Below are 15,805 nucleotides of genomic sequence, written 5' to 3'. Positions count from 1 at the left end.
GGCGGAGCCCAGCCATGAGGAGGGTTATTACTTGCTTCAGGTCATCAATGGCTGTCAAGTATTAAAAACAAAATTCTACTTAAAAATAACTTTTCCACTTATATTTATTTAGTGTCTAGCAATTTAAACTCCAGGTTTGTCTTTTGAAAGTGTTGTGCAGGTTTTCTTTGGGGAGGAGAACGATAGGTCGGATATCGAGTGATCGCTTTGTGAAGAGTGTTCACCCACAGGTGACAGGGTGTTTTCGTCTTATCTTTTTACTCAGAGTTCATTTGAGAGCATAGTGACTGTCTAGTTTCATCCACATAGTTGTTACTGAAGCCTTTAGTGCACTGGTTGAGGTACACATGTGTTTTAATAGGCATGTGTAGGATAAATACATCTTGAAAGGTGTGCCGTGGGGTGGGGGTGCTGATCATTGTAGCAATGGAAATACATCTATACATCTGCCAGTTTTGCATCAGTTGTTCTGGCCGGGTCTGGTGCCACTTTGCGTTGATGTGTCCTGGTGTGTAGGGAGCCTGCTTCTGATGATGAGCTTGGAGAGGCTGGGTTTGAAGGCCAGAAGAAATTTCTTTCAGGATGGAGTGCCCATTGAGTATGGGTTGTAGTTGTTTGATATCCCATATAGGTGCCATGTTTGGGGTGGTAGGTGACACCTAGCGGAGTGTGGTCGGGGGGATTTTACTTCTCTATTGAATCTGGTTCTTTCAGGGTATTTGGTTGGCTCCTTCCATGATGCGATTCACTTCTCTGATGGAGTGTCCTTGTTTGGTAAATGCAGTTTTGAGTATATTAAGTTATATATCCCAGACTGCTTCCTCAGACTATATTCTGTCGTATCGGAGTGCCTGGGCTGTAGGTAATAAAATTTTTTGGTGTGTTTAGGGTGGTTACTGGATCTATGAAGGTAGATGTGGTGATCCATGGGTTTCTTGTGTATAGTTTTTCTAAGGGTTAATGTCTCTTTCACCTGTAAAAAGGTTAACAAACAGTAACCTGAAACATGTGACCAGAGGACCAATCAGGAAACAAGACTTTTTCAAATCTGGGTGGAGGGAAATTTTGGGTGTGAGTTCGTTGTTCTTTGTCTTGGGTCTGTGCCCTCTCGGCTATGAGAGTGATTTTTCTATCTCCAGGCTTTCTAATCTTCTGTTTCCAAGTTGTACGTACAAGGATAGTAAGACAATAGGTTTATATTGTTTTCTTTTGTATTTACATGTGTGTAGTTGCTGGAGTGTATTCTTTTTGGATAAGGCTGTTTATTCATTTTTCTTTTAAGTAATTGACCCTGTATATTGTCACCTTGATACAGAGATCCTTTTATGTCCTTTTTTCATCCTTCTTATATAAAGCTTTCTTTTTAAGACCTGTTTGAGTGTTTTTCACTGGTTAAGGCTAAGAAACGAAGGGGGGGTGGGGGGGAGATAAATCTCTTTGTGTTAGATTTACTAAGCCTGACTTTGCATACCCTTTGGGTGAGGGGAGAGAGAGGTTACCTCTCTCGGTACTTGTGTTTCAAGGACTTGAAGCAGGGAGAGTGGAATCCCTTTGTTTAGATTCACGGAGCTTGAATCTGTCTCTCTCTCCAGGAACCCAGGGAGGGAACACCTGGAGGGGAAGAGGGAGAAGGGAAGTGGGTTATTTCCCTTTGTGGTGAGACTCAAGGAATCTGGATCTTGGGGTCCCCTGGGAAGGTTTTGGGGAGACCACAGTGAGCTAGGCACTGTATAATTCCTGGCTAGTGGCAGCAATTACCAGGTCCAAGCTGGTAACTAAGCTTGGAGGTTTTCATGCTAACACCCATATTTTGGACGCTAAGATCCAGATCTGGGAAGAAATGTTATGACAGGTGATCCATGGGTTTCTTGTATATAGTTTTTTGTATGATTCTATTGTTGAAGCTGATCGTGGTGTCCAGGAAGTTGATGCTAATGTGGAAGTGTTCCAGAGAGTGTTTAATGGATGGGTGGTGCAAATCTATGAGGGAGTTTAAGTTGTCTCTTCAGAAGATGGAAATATCATCAATGTATCTCAGGTATATCATTGGTTTCATTGTGCAATTGTCAAATGATATACCCGAGACATCAATATTTTCATCAGGTCATAACTTTGGCAACTCAAAACCAATTTCACTGGAATTCTCAGAGACAGTCACTTGTCAATAAGGACTATTTCTTTAACAAATGATCACAAGAATTTTTCATTCTTCTCATACTTTCAAACAGCTGAATATGTTTTTTCTCAAGCTTTTCAAATCTGCCATCAGAAAATACTCTTAGCCTAGAAAATTTCAGCCAAATATATAAAGTTTCAGAAAGTTGTAAGAGACTGAAAGAGGTAGGCTGGAATGGAAATGCTAAGGAAAATTTACTATAGCAATATGTATAGTTACCTACTAGTTGTACTCCCCTAATTTAGGGAGATAAAGTCTACAAACAAGCATACGCATACATGTGACCTTTACATTCGAAAGTAGTTCTATTTCAGTCAGTGGATTTATCTGGAGTGGCCCACAATCGTGAGTGCCAACCTCAGGGTAGACTGTCAGGAAACAGGGCAGGGACCCCAAACTGGTGATATGTTCTATAAATTAGATTTCACCAACCCTGAAAAATATGTCAACTCCTGGATCACTATAACAGTCTTAATCATGGAGTCACAGGCAGTCCCCTTAGACTCTCTAGTCTATCATGCCACCAGGCAAGCTGGGATTAGTGATAAATGGCCACTTATACCAAAAAAATATTTTGGTTGCACCCAGTCCCAAGAGACCAGTCACTTACACCAGATCAACTGATACCCTAGATGAGTGGTTTTCAACCTGCAGGTCCACAGACTACATCTAGGATTTCCAAAGGGGTCCACACCACCATTTGAAATTTTTTTAAGGATCCAAAAATGAAAAAGGTTGAAAACCACTGCCCTTAGATCCTACACTAAAGACAATACATGTAGCCAATCTTGTAATAAGCTCTAAAGATTTATTAGCTGGGGAAACAACATGAGAGTTATTTATAGGTTAAAGCAAGCATATATACAACTAGCTTGTTGGCCAATTTTTGGCTTGCAGCTTTTTTTTTTTTTAAATCAGCTCCCATCAAGCAGGGGCAAAGGGGAGGGGTAGTAGCAGGGAAGAAAGAGTCAGAGGTGCAAAGGGGGCCCGCTACAGTCCCAGACTGCATGCTGGGGGAATCTTGCGTTAGGATTCTTAGGGATTGGCTTGTTTTGAAATGGGATTAGCTTGATTTTTGGCTTTCTTTGAAAGTTAGGGTGCTTATTTAACACATGAAAGTTGGCAAGTGTGCATCCAGCTCTACTCAGCACAGCAGTCTCTCCGAAAGCAGCCCGCTCTGGCTGCCTAGGGTTCTGCGATTCCCTCCGAGTTCTCCCACAGCCTTCTCAGTTGCTGGGAGCAGCATCCTGAGCAGCTCTGTGAGCGCTCAGTGCTGAGGAATGTCAAAGCAGCACAGCCCAGCAGTCACCACCTGTCCCACACACACACTCCCTGCCTGTCTTCCTAGTGCAGGGCAGAACAGAAGCATCCCACATTAATGATTTGCTCTTTGTTCACCAAAAGGAGCACATTCATCTATCAGATATTTCCCAGAGCTTTGAAAGAGAGGGAAGGTGTGCATGCCCGTATGGCAGCAGAGATCAGAACAGTGAGCCAAGCAGTCACAACAGGCATTGTGGGATACTGGTGGAAGCCAGTTATGTTGACAAAACCAACTGATGCTTTTTCACTTTAATTTTGCCACAAAAACTTTATGCCTCTTGTTAAGGTGGTTTTATTTTGTCAGCAAAACAGCAGAGTTTTGCCACCAAAAGTAGTTTTGTAGTGCATACACCTCCCGTTTTGTCAGCAAAAGGTAGCTTTTGACGACAAAACTACGTAGTGTAGACAAGGCCTTTATGTTCACTACTTTTATTTCCCTCTTCTGGTATTCAAAATATGGGATAAGGCCTCTGCATGTTCTTAACCATGAATAGAGGAAGCAATTAACAAGTCTTATCTTACAATGACCCACTTACTTTGATAGTCCTCCTGGTTGGGGGGATGATTCTCATGCATGGGTTCACAAATTCAGAGCAAACATTTTCAAAGTCATAAAGCAAAACTTACATATTTCCTTATAGCATGGAATACAGTCATTACAAGGGAGATTAACGCAGGCAGCAACTAACAAGCATTTCATTGAGTCTAACACTAAATACATTCTTATAAGACCAATACCTGTTTTGAACAAAACTAACATACAGGTGAGCTGGTTCGGTTTCCAGCTATGAGCTTGTCAGTTCTTAGCTAACCACTTACAGCCTTGGCCAGAGCTGGCACTTGAATTACCAGCATCATAGCACGCATAGAGACTGTAAGCTCTTCAGTGCCGGGACTCTGTTTTTCTATTTGATTATAAAGTGTCACAAACTTATGTAAATTATTTACAGAGCACAAAAGAGTGTTTAATTTTAGCAAAATTGCCATACTGGTCCACATTTTTCACAAAATATATAATTACTTTTGAAAGTAAGAAGAATACCAGCAGGTTGTAAAGATTATGTGACTGCAAATGTAACTGTTTTAATAGCAGAAAGGAAGTGTTTAAATAGTAAAGGTCATAAAATGGAAAAATTGATAGGATTATTCCTGGGGGTATCCTGCACCACTGCACACGTGCAGAATTCATGTCCCACACAGATCTATTTTCTTCGCAGAAAATACATTCTGCCAGAGAAGTCATGCAGTTACACCTGCCCACCAGGGACTGCTGTGGTACCAAAACAGAGGGCAGCCGCTCCGGGGTGGGAGCAGCCTGGTACAGACAGTGAGGAGAAGAAACAAGTTCCTCACAGCACCCTGCCCTCAGGGCGAGGTCAGGAGGCTTGGGATATTGGAGGGATGGACAGAGTGGGGCATATGGGAGGTCATAGATTGAGTTTCAGAAGGGCTAGTGGGTAGGAACAGACTGGGTTCGGGGCTAAATGGGAGTAGGGGCGCAGGGACACATGGGCGTGCAAGGGCAGATGTGTCCGTCTGTCTGAATGAATGGAGAGGGCCTAGGGATCAGTGCGGGGGAGACGACTTCCCGAAATCCCTAACAATCCCTCACACACACCCCCCAAACTTAACCCACCCATACCCAATAACCCTCCAGGTTCACTCCCAGGCTTCTTCCCAGCAATTATTTCCCTCTTCTTCAGCTCCTCCACTATCCCTGACGACCCTGAGCCTTTGCACTGCTTCTAAGGGGTGTAAGAAATGTCTCTGTATTGTAGTTTAAATGAATTATTACTCAAAGTTCAATATTAATATGCCCAGTAAGGAACCTATTGGTCAAAAAACATTTCCTGAATCTTTTTTGTCATCTATACCTGTCAGCAAGTACATCTGTAAGAATATTTTGAAAAAAATTACCAAAATAACGGAAACAGGCACGATTATTGTGTGTCATTTTGACAGATAAAATATGAATAATTTTGCAGAATTTTAAAATATTGTGTACAGAATTTCCATGTTTTTGCTATAGAACATATAGGACGGGGTGGGCAAACTTTTTGGTCCGAGGGCCACATCTGGATATGGAAATTGTATGGTGGGCCATAAATGCTCATGAAATTCGGGGTTGGGGTGCAGGCTCCAGCTGGGGGTTTGGACTGTGGAATAGGGCCAGAAACCAGGAGTTCACGGTGCGGGAGTGGGCTCTGGGATGGGGTTGAGGATGCAGGAGTGTACTCCTGACTGGAACCGAGGGGTTTGGAGGGCCAGAGAGGGATCAGGGCTGGGGCAAGGGGTTGGGGCACAGGAGAAGGTCAGGGGTGCAGGCTCCTGGCGGCACTTACCTCAAGCAGCTCCTGGAAGCAGTGGCATGTCCCCCACCCGGCTCCTATGCAGTGAGGCAACTCTGCGTGCTGCCCCGTCTGCAGGTGTCACCCCTACAGCTCCAACTGGCCGCGGTTCCCAGCCAATGGGAGCTACGGGCATGGCACCTGGGGCAGGGGCAGCGTAGGAGCCGGAGGGGGGACATGTCGCTGCTTCCGGGAACCGCATGAAGCCACAGCATACATGGAGTGGGGTAAGCCTTCAACCTCGCTCCCTGGCTGGAGCGTCTGAGCGGGGCAAGCCATGGACCCTGCTCCCTGGCGGGAGCTCAAGGGCCAGATGCGACCTCCAGGCAGTAGTCAGCCCACCCCTGATATAGGAAATACTCAGAGTTCAGGCACAAATCCTTGACAAGAATCACAATACAACAATCACACCATTGAACCTTCTCACAAAAAAAGCAGCAATAACTGACACACAACTGGATTAGATACTTAGCATGAAGACATGCTATGGGAGCTAAAAGTTAAAAAATTTTGAAAAGCAAAGAGACAAGAATGAGCTGCTAACACTCTTAATTGGACATATGATTTTACTCTTAAAACTCTCAAAAAATAGTATGTTGATATGCTTTTTTCTACAGTGCTCATTACTCTCAATATCTCAACATCACACAAGATTTATCATCACCATGATCCTGTGTGAGAGAGAGAAAGAGAGAGAGGGAACTGGGTTTAGGCCTGAAATCCATTCATCTGTGAATAAACCTTTTAATAAATTCTATCCTCAGTTACATATAACATGACTGGTACCTTATTCTGCTCAGGTAAAGTTTCCTTTAGCTGCTTCAGTTCTTCCTTGTGCTTCTGTTCCATTTCTGCCTCCAGCCTGGCAACATCATCAATCAACTGTTTTCTTTTCTTTTTGTCATTCTTAGGTACAGCATTTTTCATAGCTTGAATTTTGGCTGTAGGAACATCCAGTAGAATCATCAATGGTTTATCTCTAATAAATGAAATATACTAAATTTATTGGCGCAAATGTGATTAAAATTGGGCTATATAAATAAGATAATAAAGATTTTGACATAACCTACCTTATGACATACTGGTATGAGCCTGCCTAGCATGATTACTAGGTTTTAAAACAGCTATACTTTTTCTGAAAGATACCATTATCAACCCCAGGGGAAGCAAGAAAATATTCCAGCCACACGATTATTAAAGTATTTGCTACCTGTTAATCTTATAAATACTATGGAACTCAGACATAGCCTTCTCAAAATTATATGGGGCTAAATTTTTCCATACATTGCCTCTGCAAACTGTTTATTTTGAAAAGCTAGCGAAATCTCTGTTGAAATTTGTCTGCGTAACTCAAATGCCTGGAACCAGAAACTCTGAATTTGGATTGTTTCACAATCTTTATTGAAGAAAATAAATATTCAAGACTTATGAAAGTTAGTTCAGTATTTTAAGTTAATGAACTATGGCTCCGATTCTGAAAATACAGACCATTCATCATCACACATCTGAGAAGCCCCATTGAATACAATCAGAACTTAAAATATGTGCACATTTGCAGGATTGGGGTCTTCGCCCTGCATTCCAATACCCCCATACTTCAAGGATGCAGATAGATTCAGAGCACTATAAAGAGTGGGGCTGAGGTTTTGATTTGAACAAATCTTGGAGTTTTGAAATCTAGATGTGACTCCTACTATCTGAGCCACTCTATTATTAATATTTAAATGGAAATCGACTTAGAAAAAAAATCACATCTGTGATTTGTTTTAATCTACCTACTATAGCTATAAATTACTATAAATGAACAGTTTTCATTTGTTTGTTTTTAAGTACTGACTCTGGTCCTTTGACAGTACTTTGTGTATGGTCAGCTAGCTTGTTAGTTTCTTCTTTGGTCTGGGTGGTATTTTACACAATATGATATGACTGTAAAAATCACCGGCAGATGTAGTACCCTATAATACTTAACTCTTTTTAAATTGACTAGATTTTAAGATTGGTGTGTTTGCAAGTGGACATTAAAACTTTTTTTGTAACTCCCTTTACCCTAGAATAGCATAGAAGACTAGACATCCTCAGTTTCTCTCTCTCTCTTTTTTTTTTTTTTTTAATTAAAAACAGAAATGAAGGACAAAAAGCTAATGTTAGTGCAGCATGATAGCTGCGAAGTTATGGGTGCATGAGAAATTAGGACATAAAGATAGTTAAGAGTCTCAGTCCTACAGTTGCATCAACATGCATGCAATGGTCTAATTCAGTGGTCCCCAACCTTTTTGTGGCCAGTAGCACATTCATGTTTTCAGAAGAGTGTGGTGGGCGCCAACAATTTTTCAAGGCTTCTTTTATAGTTCTACATTAGATAATATGAGAAACATCATATTAAATATTACATAAAATATGAATCCATAAGATTAAAAAAAAGGTAATTTTAATGTAAAAGGTATTAATTAAATTATTCGGCAATTACTCTCTCACTTTACCATGTGAATTTGTTTTTTATATACCTGTAAGAAAAATTAAGGAGTTTTTACAAAATAAATATCATAAACAGTTTTCATCTTATTTATTTTAAAAAAGTAAAACATTGTTGAACTGCTGGTCCAAATATATTTATTTATTATTCTTACTTTAACATAGATAGCCAGTCATGGTTAATCAAAATATTCTTTGTCTTGTTACTTGTATCTGGATTTCAAAACAAAACATGAAAAAAGTTAAACAAGTTAATCATACACGCTCATCAGCACTTAATGGAAATAGGTATCATTAATTCACGTGTTTTTTCTAATAAAGTCAGTGTGATTTTTGGCACTGCATTTCTTCAGCCAATTTTTCATAGTTGGGAGAGTAGGATAATATTCCCATTCATAAGCAATTGTCAAGATGGGCATCTGTAAGCCGAGATCTGTATTTTGATTTTATGATGTTCATTGCTGAAAACAGAACTTCGCATAGATAAGTGGAACCGAAATAAGAAGATTTTATTTTGTATGCTATATTTTTTAAGGCAGGAAATTTTTTTCGGGCAACCAGATTCCAGAAGTTTTCATCTGTTGCGCAGGAATTTAGAACAATATCATTTTGAAGGTCCACAATCTCCAGTTCCACGTCTTCTGTTCTTACTTGAATGAGACTCTCAATTGATGTAGCCATTTCTGTTACCTCTATTTGGCAAGAAAAAGGATTTACAAGAAAGGCAACAGGCTCAATGATGGTCAACTATTGAAATCTCTTTTCAAATTGTTCCAGAAGTGTTTAAATGTGGATAACAAATGGTGATGGGTTAAAAAAATCACCGTCACATACCATTTTCTTCATACTTGGGAAATGTAAGAGAGACTTCGTCTTTATACGTGACATCCACAGGATCAGTTTTGCTTTGAATGATTTTACAGAACCTATCATTTGAGCCACATGTTTGTCTTTTCCCTGGAGCTCAAGGATTTAAAATGTTCAATTTGTCAGTTATGTTGGCAAGAAAAGCCAAGTCCATTAACCTGCTGGAGTCTTCTAGTTGCTCGAAGTTCTGATTTGCGGACATCAGAAATTCTTTGATCTCTTCAATTAGGCTTAAAACACATGCAGGAACTTTACCTTTGCTCAGCCATCGTACCTGTGTGTGCAAGATAAGATCAGATTGTTTATCATCAACATCTTCCAACAGGGCCTTAAAAAGTCGGTGTTGCAAAGGTTTCACTCCAATAGAGTTAATTATTTTAATAAATGACATGCACGATGTGTTGAAAAGAACGAACTTTGACGCACAAAGTTTCTTGGTGGATAAAGCCATGATAAGACAAAGTTCGGAAAGGATTCATTCTTCTTACAGAGTGCAATGAATCCATTAGCGCTGCCCATCATTGCTGGCACCCCAACGGTGGTGATTGCAGACAGCTTGTGTAGTGGCATACTAATTGATATTGCGTATGATTTGAACAAATTATAGATGTCCTCACCCTTTGTTCGCCCTTTCATAGGCAATACTTTTAGTAACTCTTCTTTTACGGTGAGGTCATTAAATACCATCCTCACCATAACTGCCAACTGCGCTATATCCAATATCTCTGTCGACTCACCAAATTGCAGTGAAAACCAGTCACATATTTTCAAGTCATCCTTTAGCTGAGTTTGCACGTCACTTGAAATTGCATGTGTCCTCCTCGTAACTATGTTGTCTGATAACTGCAAATCTTGTATTGCCGACAAAATCTCACCCTTGTTAGGAAATCCTTGAAACAGGCAATCAGCAGCAGTCAAAAATGCTTCCTTCAACAATTCACCATCTTGAAAGGGTTTTTTCTTCTTTGCAAGCAGATGAGCAATTTTAAAGGAAGCAATAGTAGCACCTTTAGACTTTACAACTTATCTAGTGAAAACAGATTGTTGAGCACATAGAAGAAAATTAATCAACTCAAATCAAACCTTTCTCAACTCAGATTTAAAGTGGATGGCTAATGTCAAAAGAACCGTGATTAGTTTGGAAATGGCGTTCGACATTATGTTTTTCGGCACTGCAACAGCACCCCTGCACAATAAGCAAACATATTTCCCTTTATTTTCAGTAAAACAATAGGATTCTTCCCATTCTGCGTTGAAATAATATGTATGTTGTCTTTTATTTGAATCACTCATTTTGGGGCAAAATGTTAAAAAAAATAAATTGCAAAGCACAAGAAAACAGCAGTATCAGTGCAGCGAAAGAATACTCACATACAGGGCCGGCTCCGGGCACCAGTGGAGCAAGCACGTGCCTTGGGCAGCACATACTACGGGGTAGCATGCTTTCCATTCTTGGGACGGCAGAGTTGGAGCTTTTTTTTTTGGCAGCAGTTCTGGACAGCGCAGAGAGAAGTTGGAGAAAAGCCACGAGGACAGAACACTGGCACCTGCAGCTTGCAGTCCCTGAGTACTTCGTCCCCAGCAGGCGCAGGGCCTCGGCTTCTCTCCCCTGCTGGGCACTAGTTGGGCTCTGCGCCTGCTGGGGACAGAGAACACAGGCACCTCTCCGGCTTAAGCCGTGGCCCCGCAGCTGCCTGGGACCAAGAACACCGGTGCCCACAGCCCGCAGCCCTGGAGTTCTCTGTCCCCGTCAAGTGCGGGGCCGTGGCTTCTCTCCCCTGCTGGGCACTAGACAGGCGCACATAAATGCCCTGGCAGGTGCCATGGCGCCCGCAGGCACCGCCTGGGAACCTCTGGTCTAATTACAAGAGAGACACCGAGGCTTGGAAAACAATGTTAATTTGAACTTGTTTCTTTTTCTTCAGTTTGTACAAATCTTTTGCTTTTTACTAAAGATTTCCTATCTCTAAAGACCCTCAGTGCTTGCAGGACATTGCAGATGAGCAGCATTGCTGGGAAAAGCAGTGCTTCCTTGAAGAAAACCCGTGGAGATACTGCTGCAGGGAGATCCTGCACCTCGAGGATGGCCTTCCAGGACATCACAGCCAGGACAAACAAACATCTCACCTGCTGCTCAGGAGAAGGATGCTAGAAGGAGATCTTTTCCCTCTTCCTCCAGTGCCCAGGATTCTGATTCTAGTCCTTGTTCTGTTGTGCTGGAAGGTGCTCCCAATCGGTGAGAACAGCCTCTCCTCAGAAACCACCCAGCAGGACCTAAACATCTCACTAGATGCCTGCCCAGCCAAACCTCTCCATACTACTTTCCCAGAGGAACGAGAATTACCCCTCCACACACACAAAACTCATCCACAGAAGGACCAGCATTTCTCCGGAAACTCCCAAGCAACATTGCATCCCTGAAAGGGCCACTACCGCTGCCTCTAAAATTGTCCTTCCTAAAAGGACCAGTGCTGTCCTAAAATCCATAAGGGAAGACTCTGCCCGCATTCCAGAAGATCTGTCAGAAAGGAGTTCTCAACACCGGGAGGGAAAAAGGCAGCAGGCTAATCCCACAGCAGTTTTCCAGCCTGGGCCTGCAGAGATTGAGCAGCCAGAAGAAGCCTACGGTGAGGGCCACCACACCACGGCAAGCTGCTCAGATGGAGGAATTGGCAAGGAGAGCCTCCTTTGAGGACTCTGAGCTCCTTGTAGACAGACTCACTGAAGATCTGTCTGAAGAAATCATATCTGGGAGAAAAGGAACTCAGGAGAACACACCAACTGCGCACAGTGCTCATGCATCCAGACAGAACCACAAAATCATGAGGGAAGCCAGGAGAAGGAACATCAGTCGTCGCTATGACTCAACAGCAGGATCCAGAAGCTCTACCAATCAAACTGCCCTAAGGCTATGAGAGAGAGATGCTCGATGGGCCCCTCATCCTACTGTGCAATCCTGTCCAAGAGACTATTCTCGTACTTCAAGGGCTTTGACTGTGTAGCTCAGAATGACACACAGTGTCCAGAGTGCCTTCATCCTCTACCCGGGTTTGACTATGCAGAGGACCTGGAACAAGACTTCACATCACGGGAAGTCAAGGCCAGACTTACAAAGACCAAAAAAAACACAGCCCCAGGAAAAGATGGCATTTGCTACAACTTCCTAAAAAAAAAGAGACACTCCCTCCCCCCACACACACACACACTCAGTTGCCTGGTACTTATTGCCATTTTCAACAAATGCAAACAGTTCCGCCATACTCCCAGCTCCTGGAAGAAGTCTATGATGGTGCTCGTCTACAAGAAAGGCGAGCGAGATAACCCCAACAACTGGAGACTCATCTCTCTCTGTTCCACCATGTACAAACTATGCCAGCTGCCTCACGGCTAGGATCACAGACCAGTCAGTGAACAGAGGAACCATCAGCTTCAGCCAGAAAGGCTTCATGTCATGCGAAGGCTGCTACAAACATAACTTTGTCCTTCAGACTGCCATCCACATGGCCAGGTGGGCACGGAGGCAATGTGCCATAGGACGGCTCAACCGCTGGTTAATGTTTTGGATCAATGCCCCACTGGCACATTTTTGACACGCATACAGCGGACACCTGAGGATACCATTGAAGAGATCCAATGAAATGTGAGCAGGATCGATTCCTCCCTACTGGCACCATGGCAGATCAACACTTTGAACGCCTTCCTGATTCTCAGTATCTCATTCGTCCTGAGGGGATCTGCCGTGGCAAAGGTACCTCTGAACAAGGAAGACAACACCAACCAGCAGCTGGTGAAGAAGTGGATATTTCTTCCCCAGAGGGCCAGCAATGAACTGGTGTACATCTCGCACAGACAGGGCGGCGCCAAATCCCTCAAAGGCGTGATCTGTGCAAAGTTGCTGTGATCACTCACGCCTTCCACCATGCCCGGATGCCACGGTGAGGAATATCGCAAAGAGTGCTCTGCAGGATGCCGTCAAGAAGGGAATCACCAGGACCCCCTCCAACCAAGATGTCACCACCTACTTGAGCAGCTCACTGGAAGGTGAATTTGGAAGAGACGGGGAAACTTAGCTTCGCTCTGGACTCGTGCCCACAATGCTATGCAACAACTGGAGAAGCATATCAGCTACCGCTGGACGTGGTGTGAGGAACGGCAAGAGCTGGGAGTCCTGGTGCCACAGGTGAAGAATACAGATCACACTATCATTACTCTGAGTGCTAGAACCATGCTGGAGAGGACCCTGAAGGATGCCATCCGCTGCCAATATGTGGAAAAACTGAAATGGAAGCCGGACCAGGGTAAGGCATTTAAGGTGATGTGCAAGTGGGATGCCAGCATCCACTTCCTCCCAGAAGCAGCTTCACCTGATTTGTCGACTGGAGGTTCATCCACAGGGCCCGGATCAACTGCATCCCACTGAACGGAGCCATCCACCATGGGAATCAAGACAAGATATGCAGAAAGCGCGGCTACACCAACGAGATGCTACCAAACGTCCTGTGTAGCTCCAAGCCCCGTTAGAGAGCTTGGCAGCTACAACACACCACCATCCAAGGTCATCTGGTCAGAGTCATCCCGTCACCCCAGGGAAGGTTGCCGTAAACGCCGCCATTCCCGGAACTGACAGCCAACTGCGACCAAACATTGTCATCACCAACGAGGACCGGAAGAATATCATCATGGTGGATGTCAGAATGCCGTTTGAGAACAGGATCCCAGCCTTCCATGATGCTCGAGCTACATGCACTCATCGTCGGAGCCCTAGGAGCATGGAACCCCAGTAACGAGCAAGTGCTGAAAGAATGCAGAATCAATCAATGCTACGCTTAGCTGATGCGATAACTCATGGTGTTGGAAGCCATCAAGTGATTGAGGAACATCTACATAGAACACATCACTGGACATCATCAATACCAGGAGTGATGAGATAGAGTGCTGATGAGAAGCGCAGTCAGGAAAGTAACATACTTTTCTTAGGGATTCTATTTTCTAAATGGACAACCAACCTAATTCTCAATTACTGAGGGACAATCTCCACTCACTGATATATTTTGCTTTCCACAACCAAATCTCTGTACAACTTTTCATGAGCCATGTACCTGATTATTCAGATTCTAATACCTAAACTGTATTGTTAAATCTATTCACCTATATTTGGGTTATTGCTGATTATGTACTCTATGTATCAAAAGACTTTTAAAAACAAACTTTGTATTTGTGGATAATCTAAGCCAGTGGTTCCCAAACTTTTTCCGCCACTAGCGCAAGGAAAGCCCCTGGCAGGCCAGGTCGGATTGTGTACCTGCCATGTCCACAGGTTCGGCTGATCAGCCAATTGGCCTGAAGCAGCGAACCACGGCCACTGGGAGCCACGATCAGAGTTTGGGAACCATTGATCTAAGCACTATACACAGATGTACAGACACTCTGTTCTCAACTTGTGTATTATATAATGTTTTTAATATTAGCTTTAATTAAATGTTCTTTTGTATCTCTGAAATTTTCTTTCTGAAATTGAAATGTAAACTAATAACTGTTCATTTATGGTATTTTGTAGTGTACTACTGCATTATAAACCTCAATTTCTGGAATTCTCACCTTGTGGGTTTCATTGTTCATAACTGCACGATGGTAGTTTTTGTACCTTATATTCAATTTAAGTGTTGTCCATAATGCAGTAAAAAGCTGCACAGAGATATGGACTGGAAGACAAATTCCTGGGCCATAACCTTGCCTCTCAAAATGATTCACCAAGTGGGGAAATCACTTCACCATTCTGCTTCCCTTTCTTCATCTGTAAGAAGAGAATTATTTCCTACTTCCCAGAAAGGTCTTAACATTTAGACAACACCCATGAACTGCTTTGAAGTGTGACTTATATGCTGCACTGCTACCTGCACAGAAAGGTGGCTCCAGCACAAACTAGGTCAGTGGCTTTCAAACTTTTTTACTAGTGACCCCTTTCACATAGCAAACCTCTGAGTGCGGCCCTCCTTATACATTAAAAACAGTTTTAAATATATTTAACACCATTATAAATGCTGGAGGCAAAGCAGGGTTTGGGGTGGAGGCTGACAGCTCGTAACCCCCCCCCATTGAATAACCTCACAACCCCCTGAGGGGTCCAGACCCCCGGTTTCAGAATCCCTGGACTAGGGTCCCAGCATAGGCATCATGCTCACCACCCTTCCCAGGCCAGACCATAACCTCTCAACTGCCTGCTCTGACTCCATGTCCGGCACACACTCCTCTACCTCTCCCCCCAGCTCCCACCACCCCCTTCCGCCGCCCCGACCCAACACACCCCTCTACAACCCCCATACCCTGCATACACCTTCCATCCCACCTGACCTCTGCCCCACTGCTCCCCCGTGCCAGCACCCCTGCCCCACTGCTCCCCCATGCCCGCACCCCACATACACACCCCTGCCCCACTGCGCCCCCACGTACGTACCCCGCCCCACTCTACCCCCACACCGCTGCCCAGGCACCCCTGCCCCACTGCACCCCACGTCTACACCCCTGCCCCACTGCACCCTCACGCACGTACCTTGCCCCGGCACCCCTCCCCCACTTCACCCCACATCCACACCCCTGCCCCACTGCACCCCCACGCACG

The 15,805-nt window shown here is 43.8% G+C and overlaps 1 protein-coding gene across 3 annotated transcripts in view; it reads right to left on the bottom strand.

Annotated features, from left to right (window-relative positions):
* Positions 1 to 15,805, bottom strand: part of OTUD6B (OTU deubiquitinase 6B) — a 28,474-nt gene that overhangs the window by 12,457 nt on the left and 212 nt on the right. Inside the window, exons 2-3 of one of the 3 annotated variants that reach the window (XM_030553430.1) lie at positions 8,475 to 8,532; positions 6,634 to 6,826 (exon numbers count right to left, since the gene is read on the bottom strand). In XM_030553430.1, coding sequence (XP_030409290.1) covers positions 6,634 to 6,826; positions 8,475 to 8,532 — 251 coding nt within the window. Of the gene's footprint in view, positions 1 to 6,633; positions 6,827 to 8,474; positions 8,533 to 14,784; positions 14,981 to 15,805 lie in introns of all 3 variants that reach the window. The other 2 variants (XM_030553432.1, XM_030553431.1) reach the window with 2 other exon arrangements.

This window comes from Gopherus evgoodei, chromosome 2 (assembly GCF_007399415.2).
Source record: "Gopherus evgoodei ecotype Sinaloan lineage chromosome 2, rGopEvg1_v1.p, whole genome shotgun sequence".
Classification (NCBI taxonomy): Eukaryota; Metazoa; Chordata; order Testudines; family Testudinidae; genus Gopherus; species Gopherus evgoodei.
This window is presented reverse-complemented; position numbering and strand designations above follow the sequence as displayed.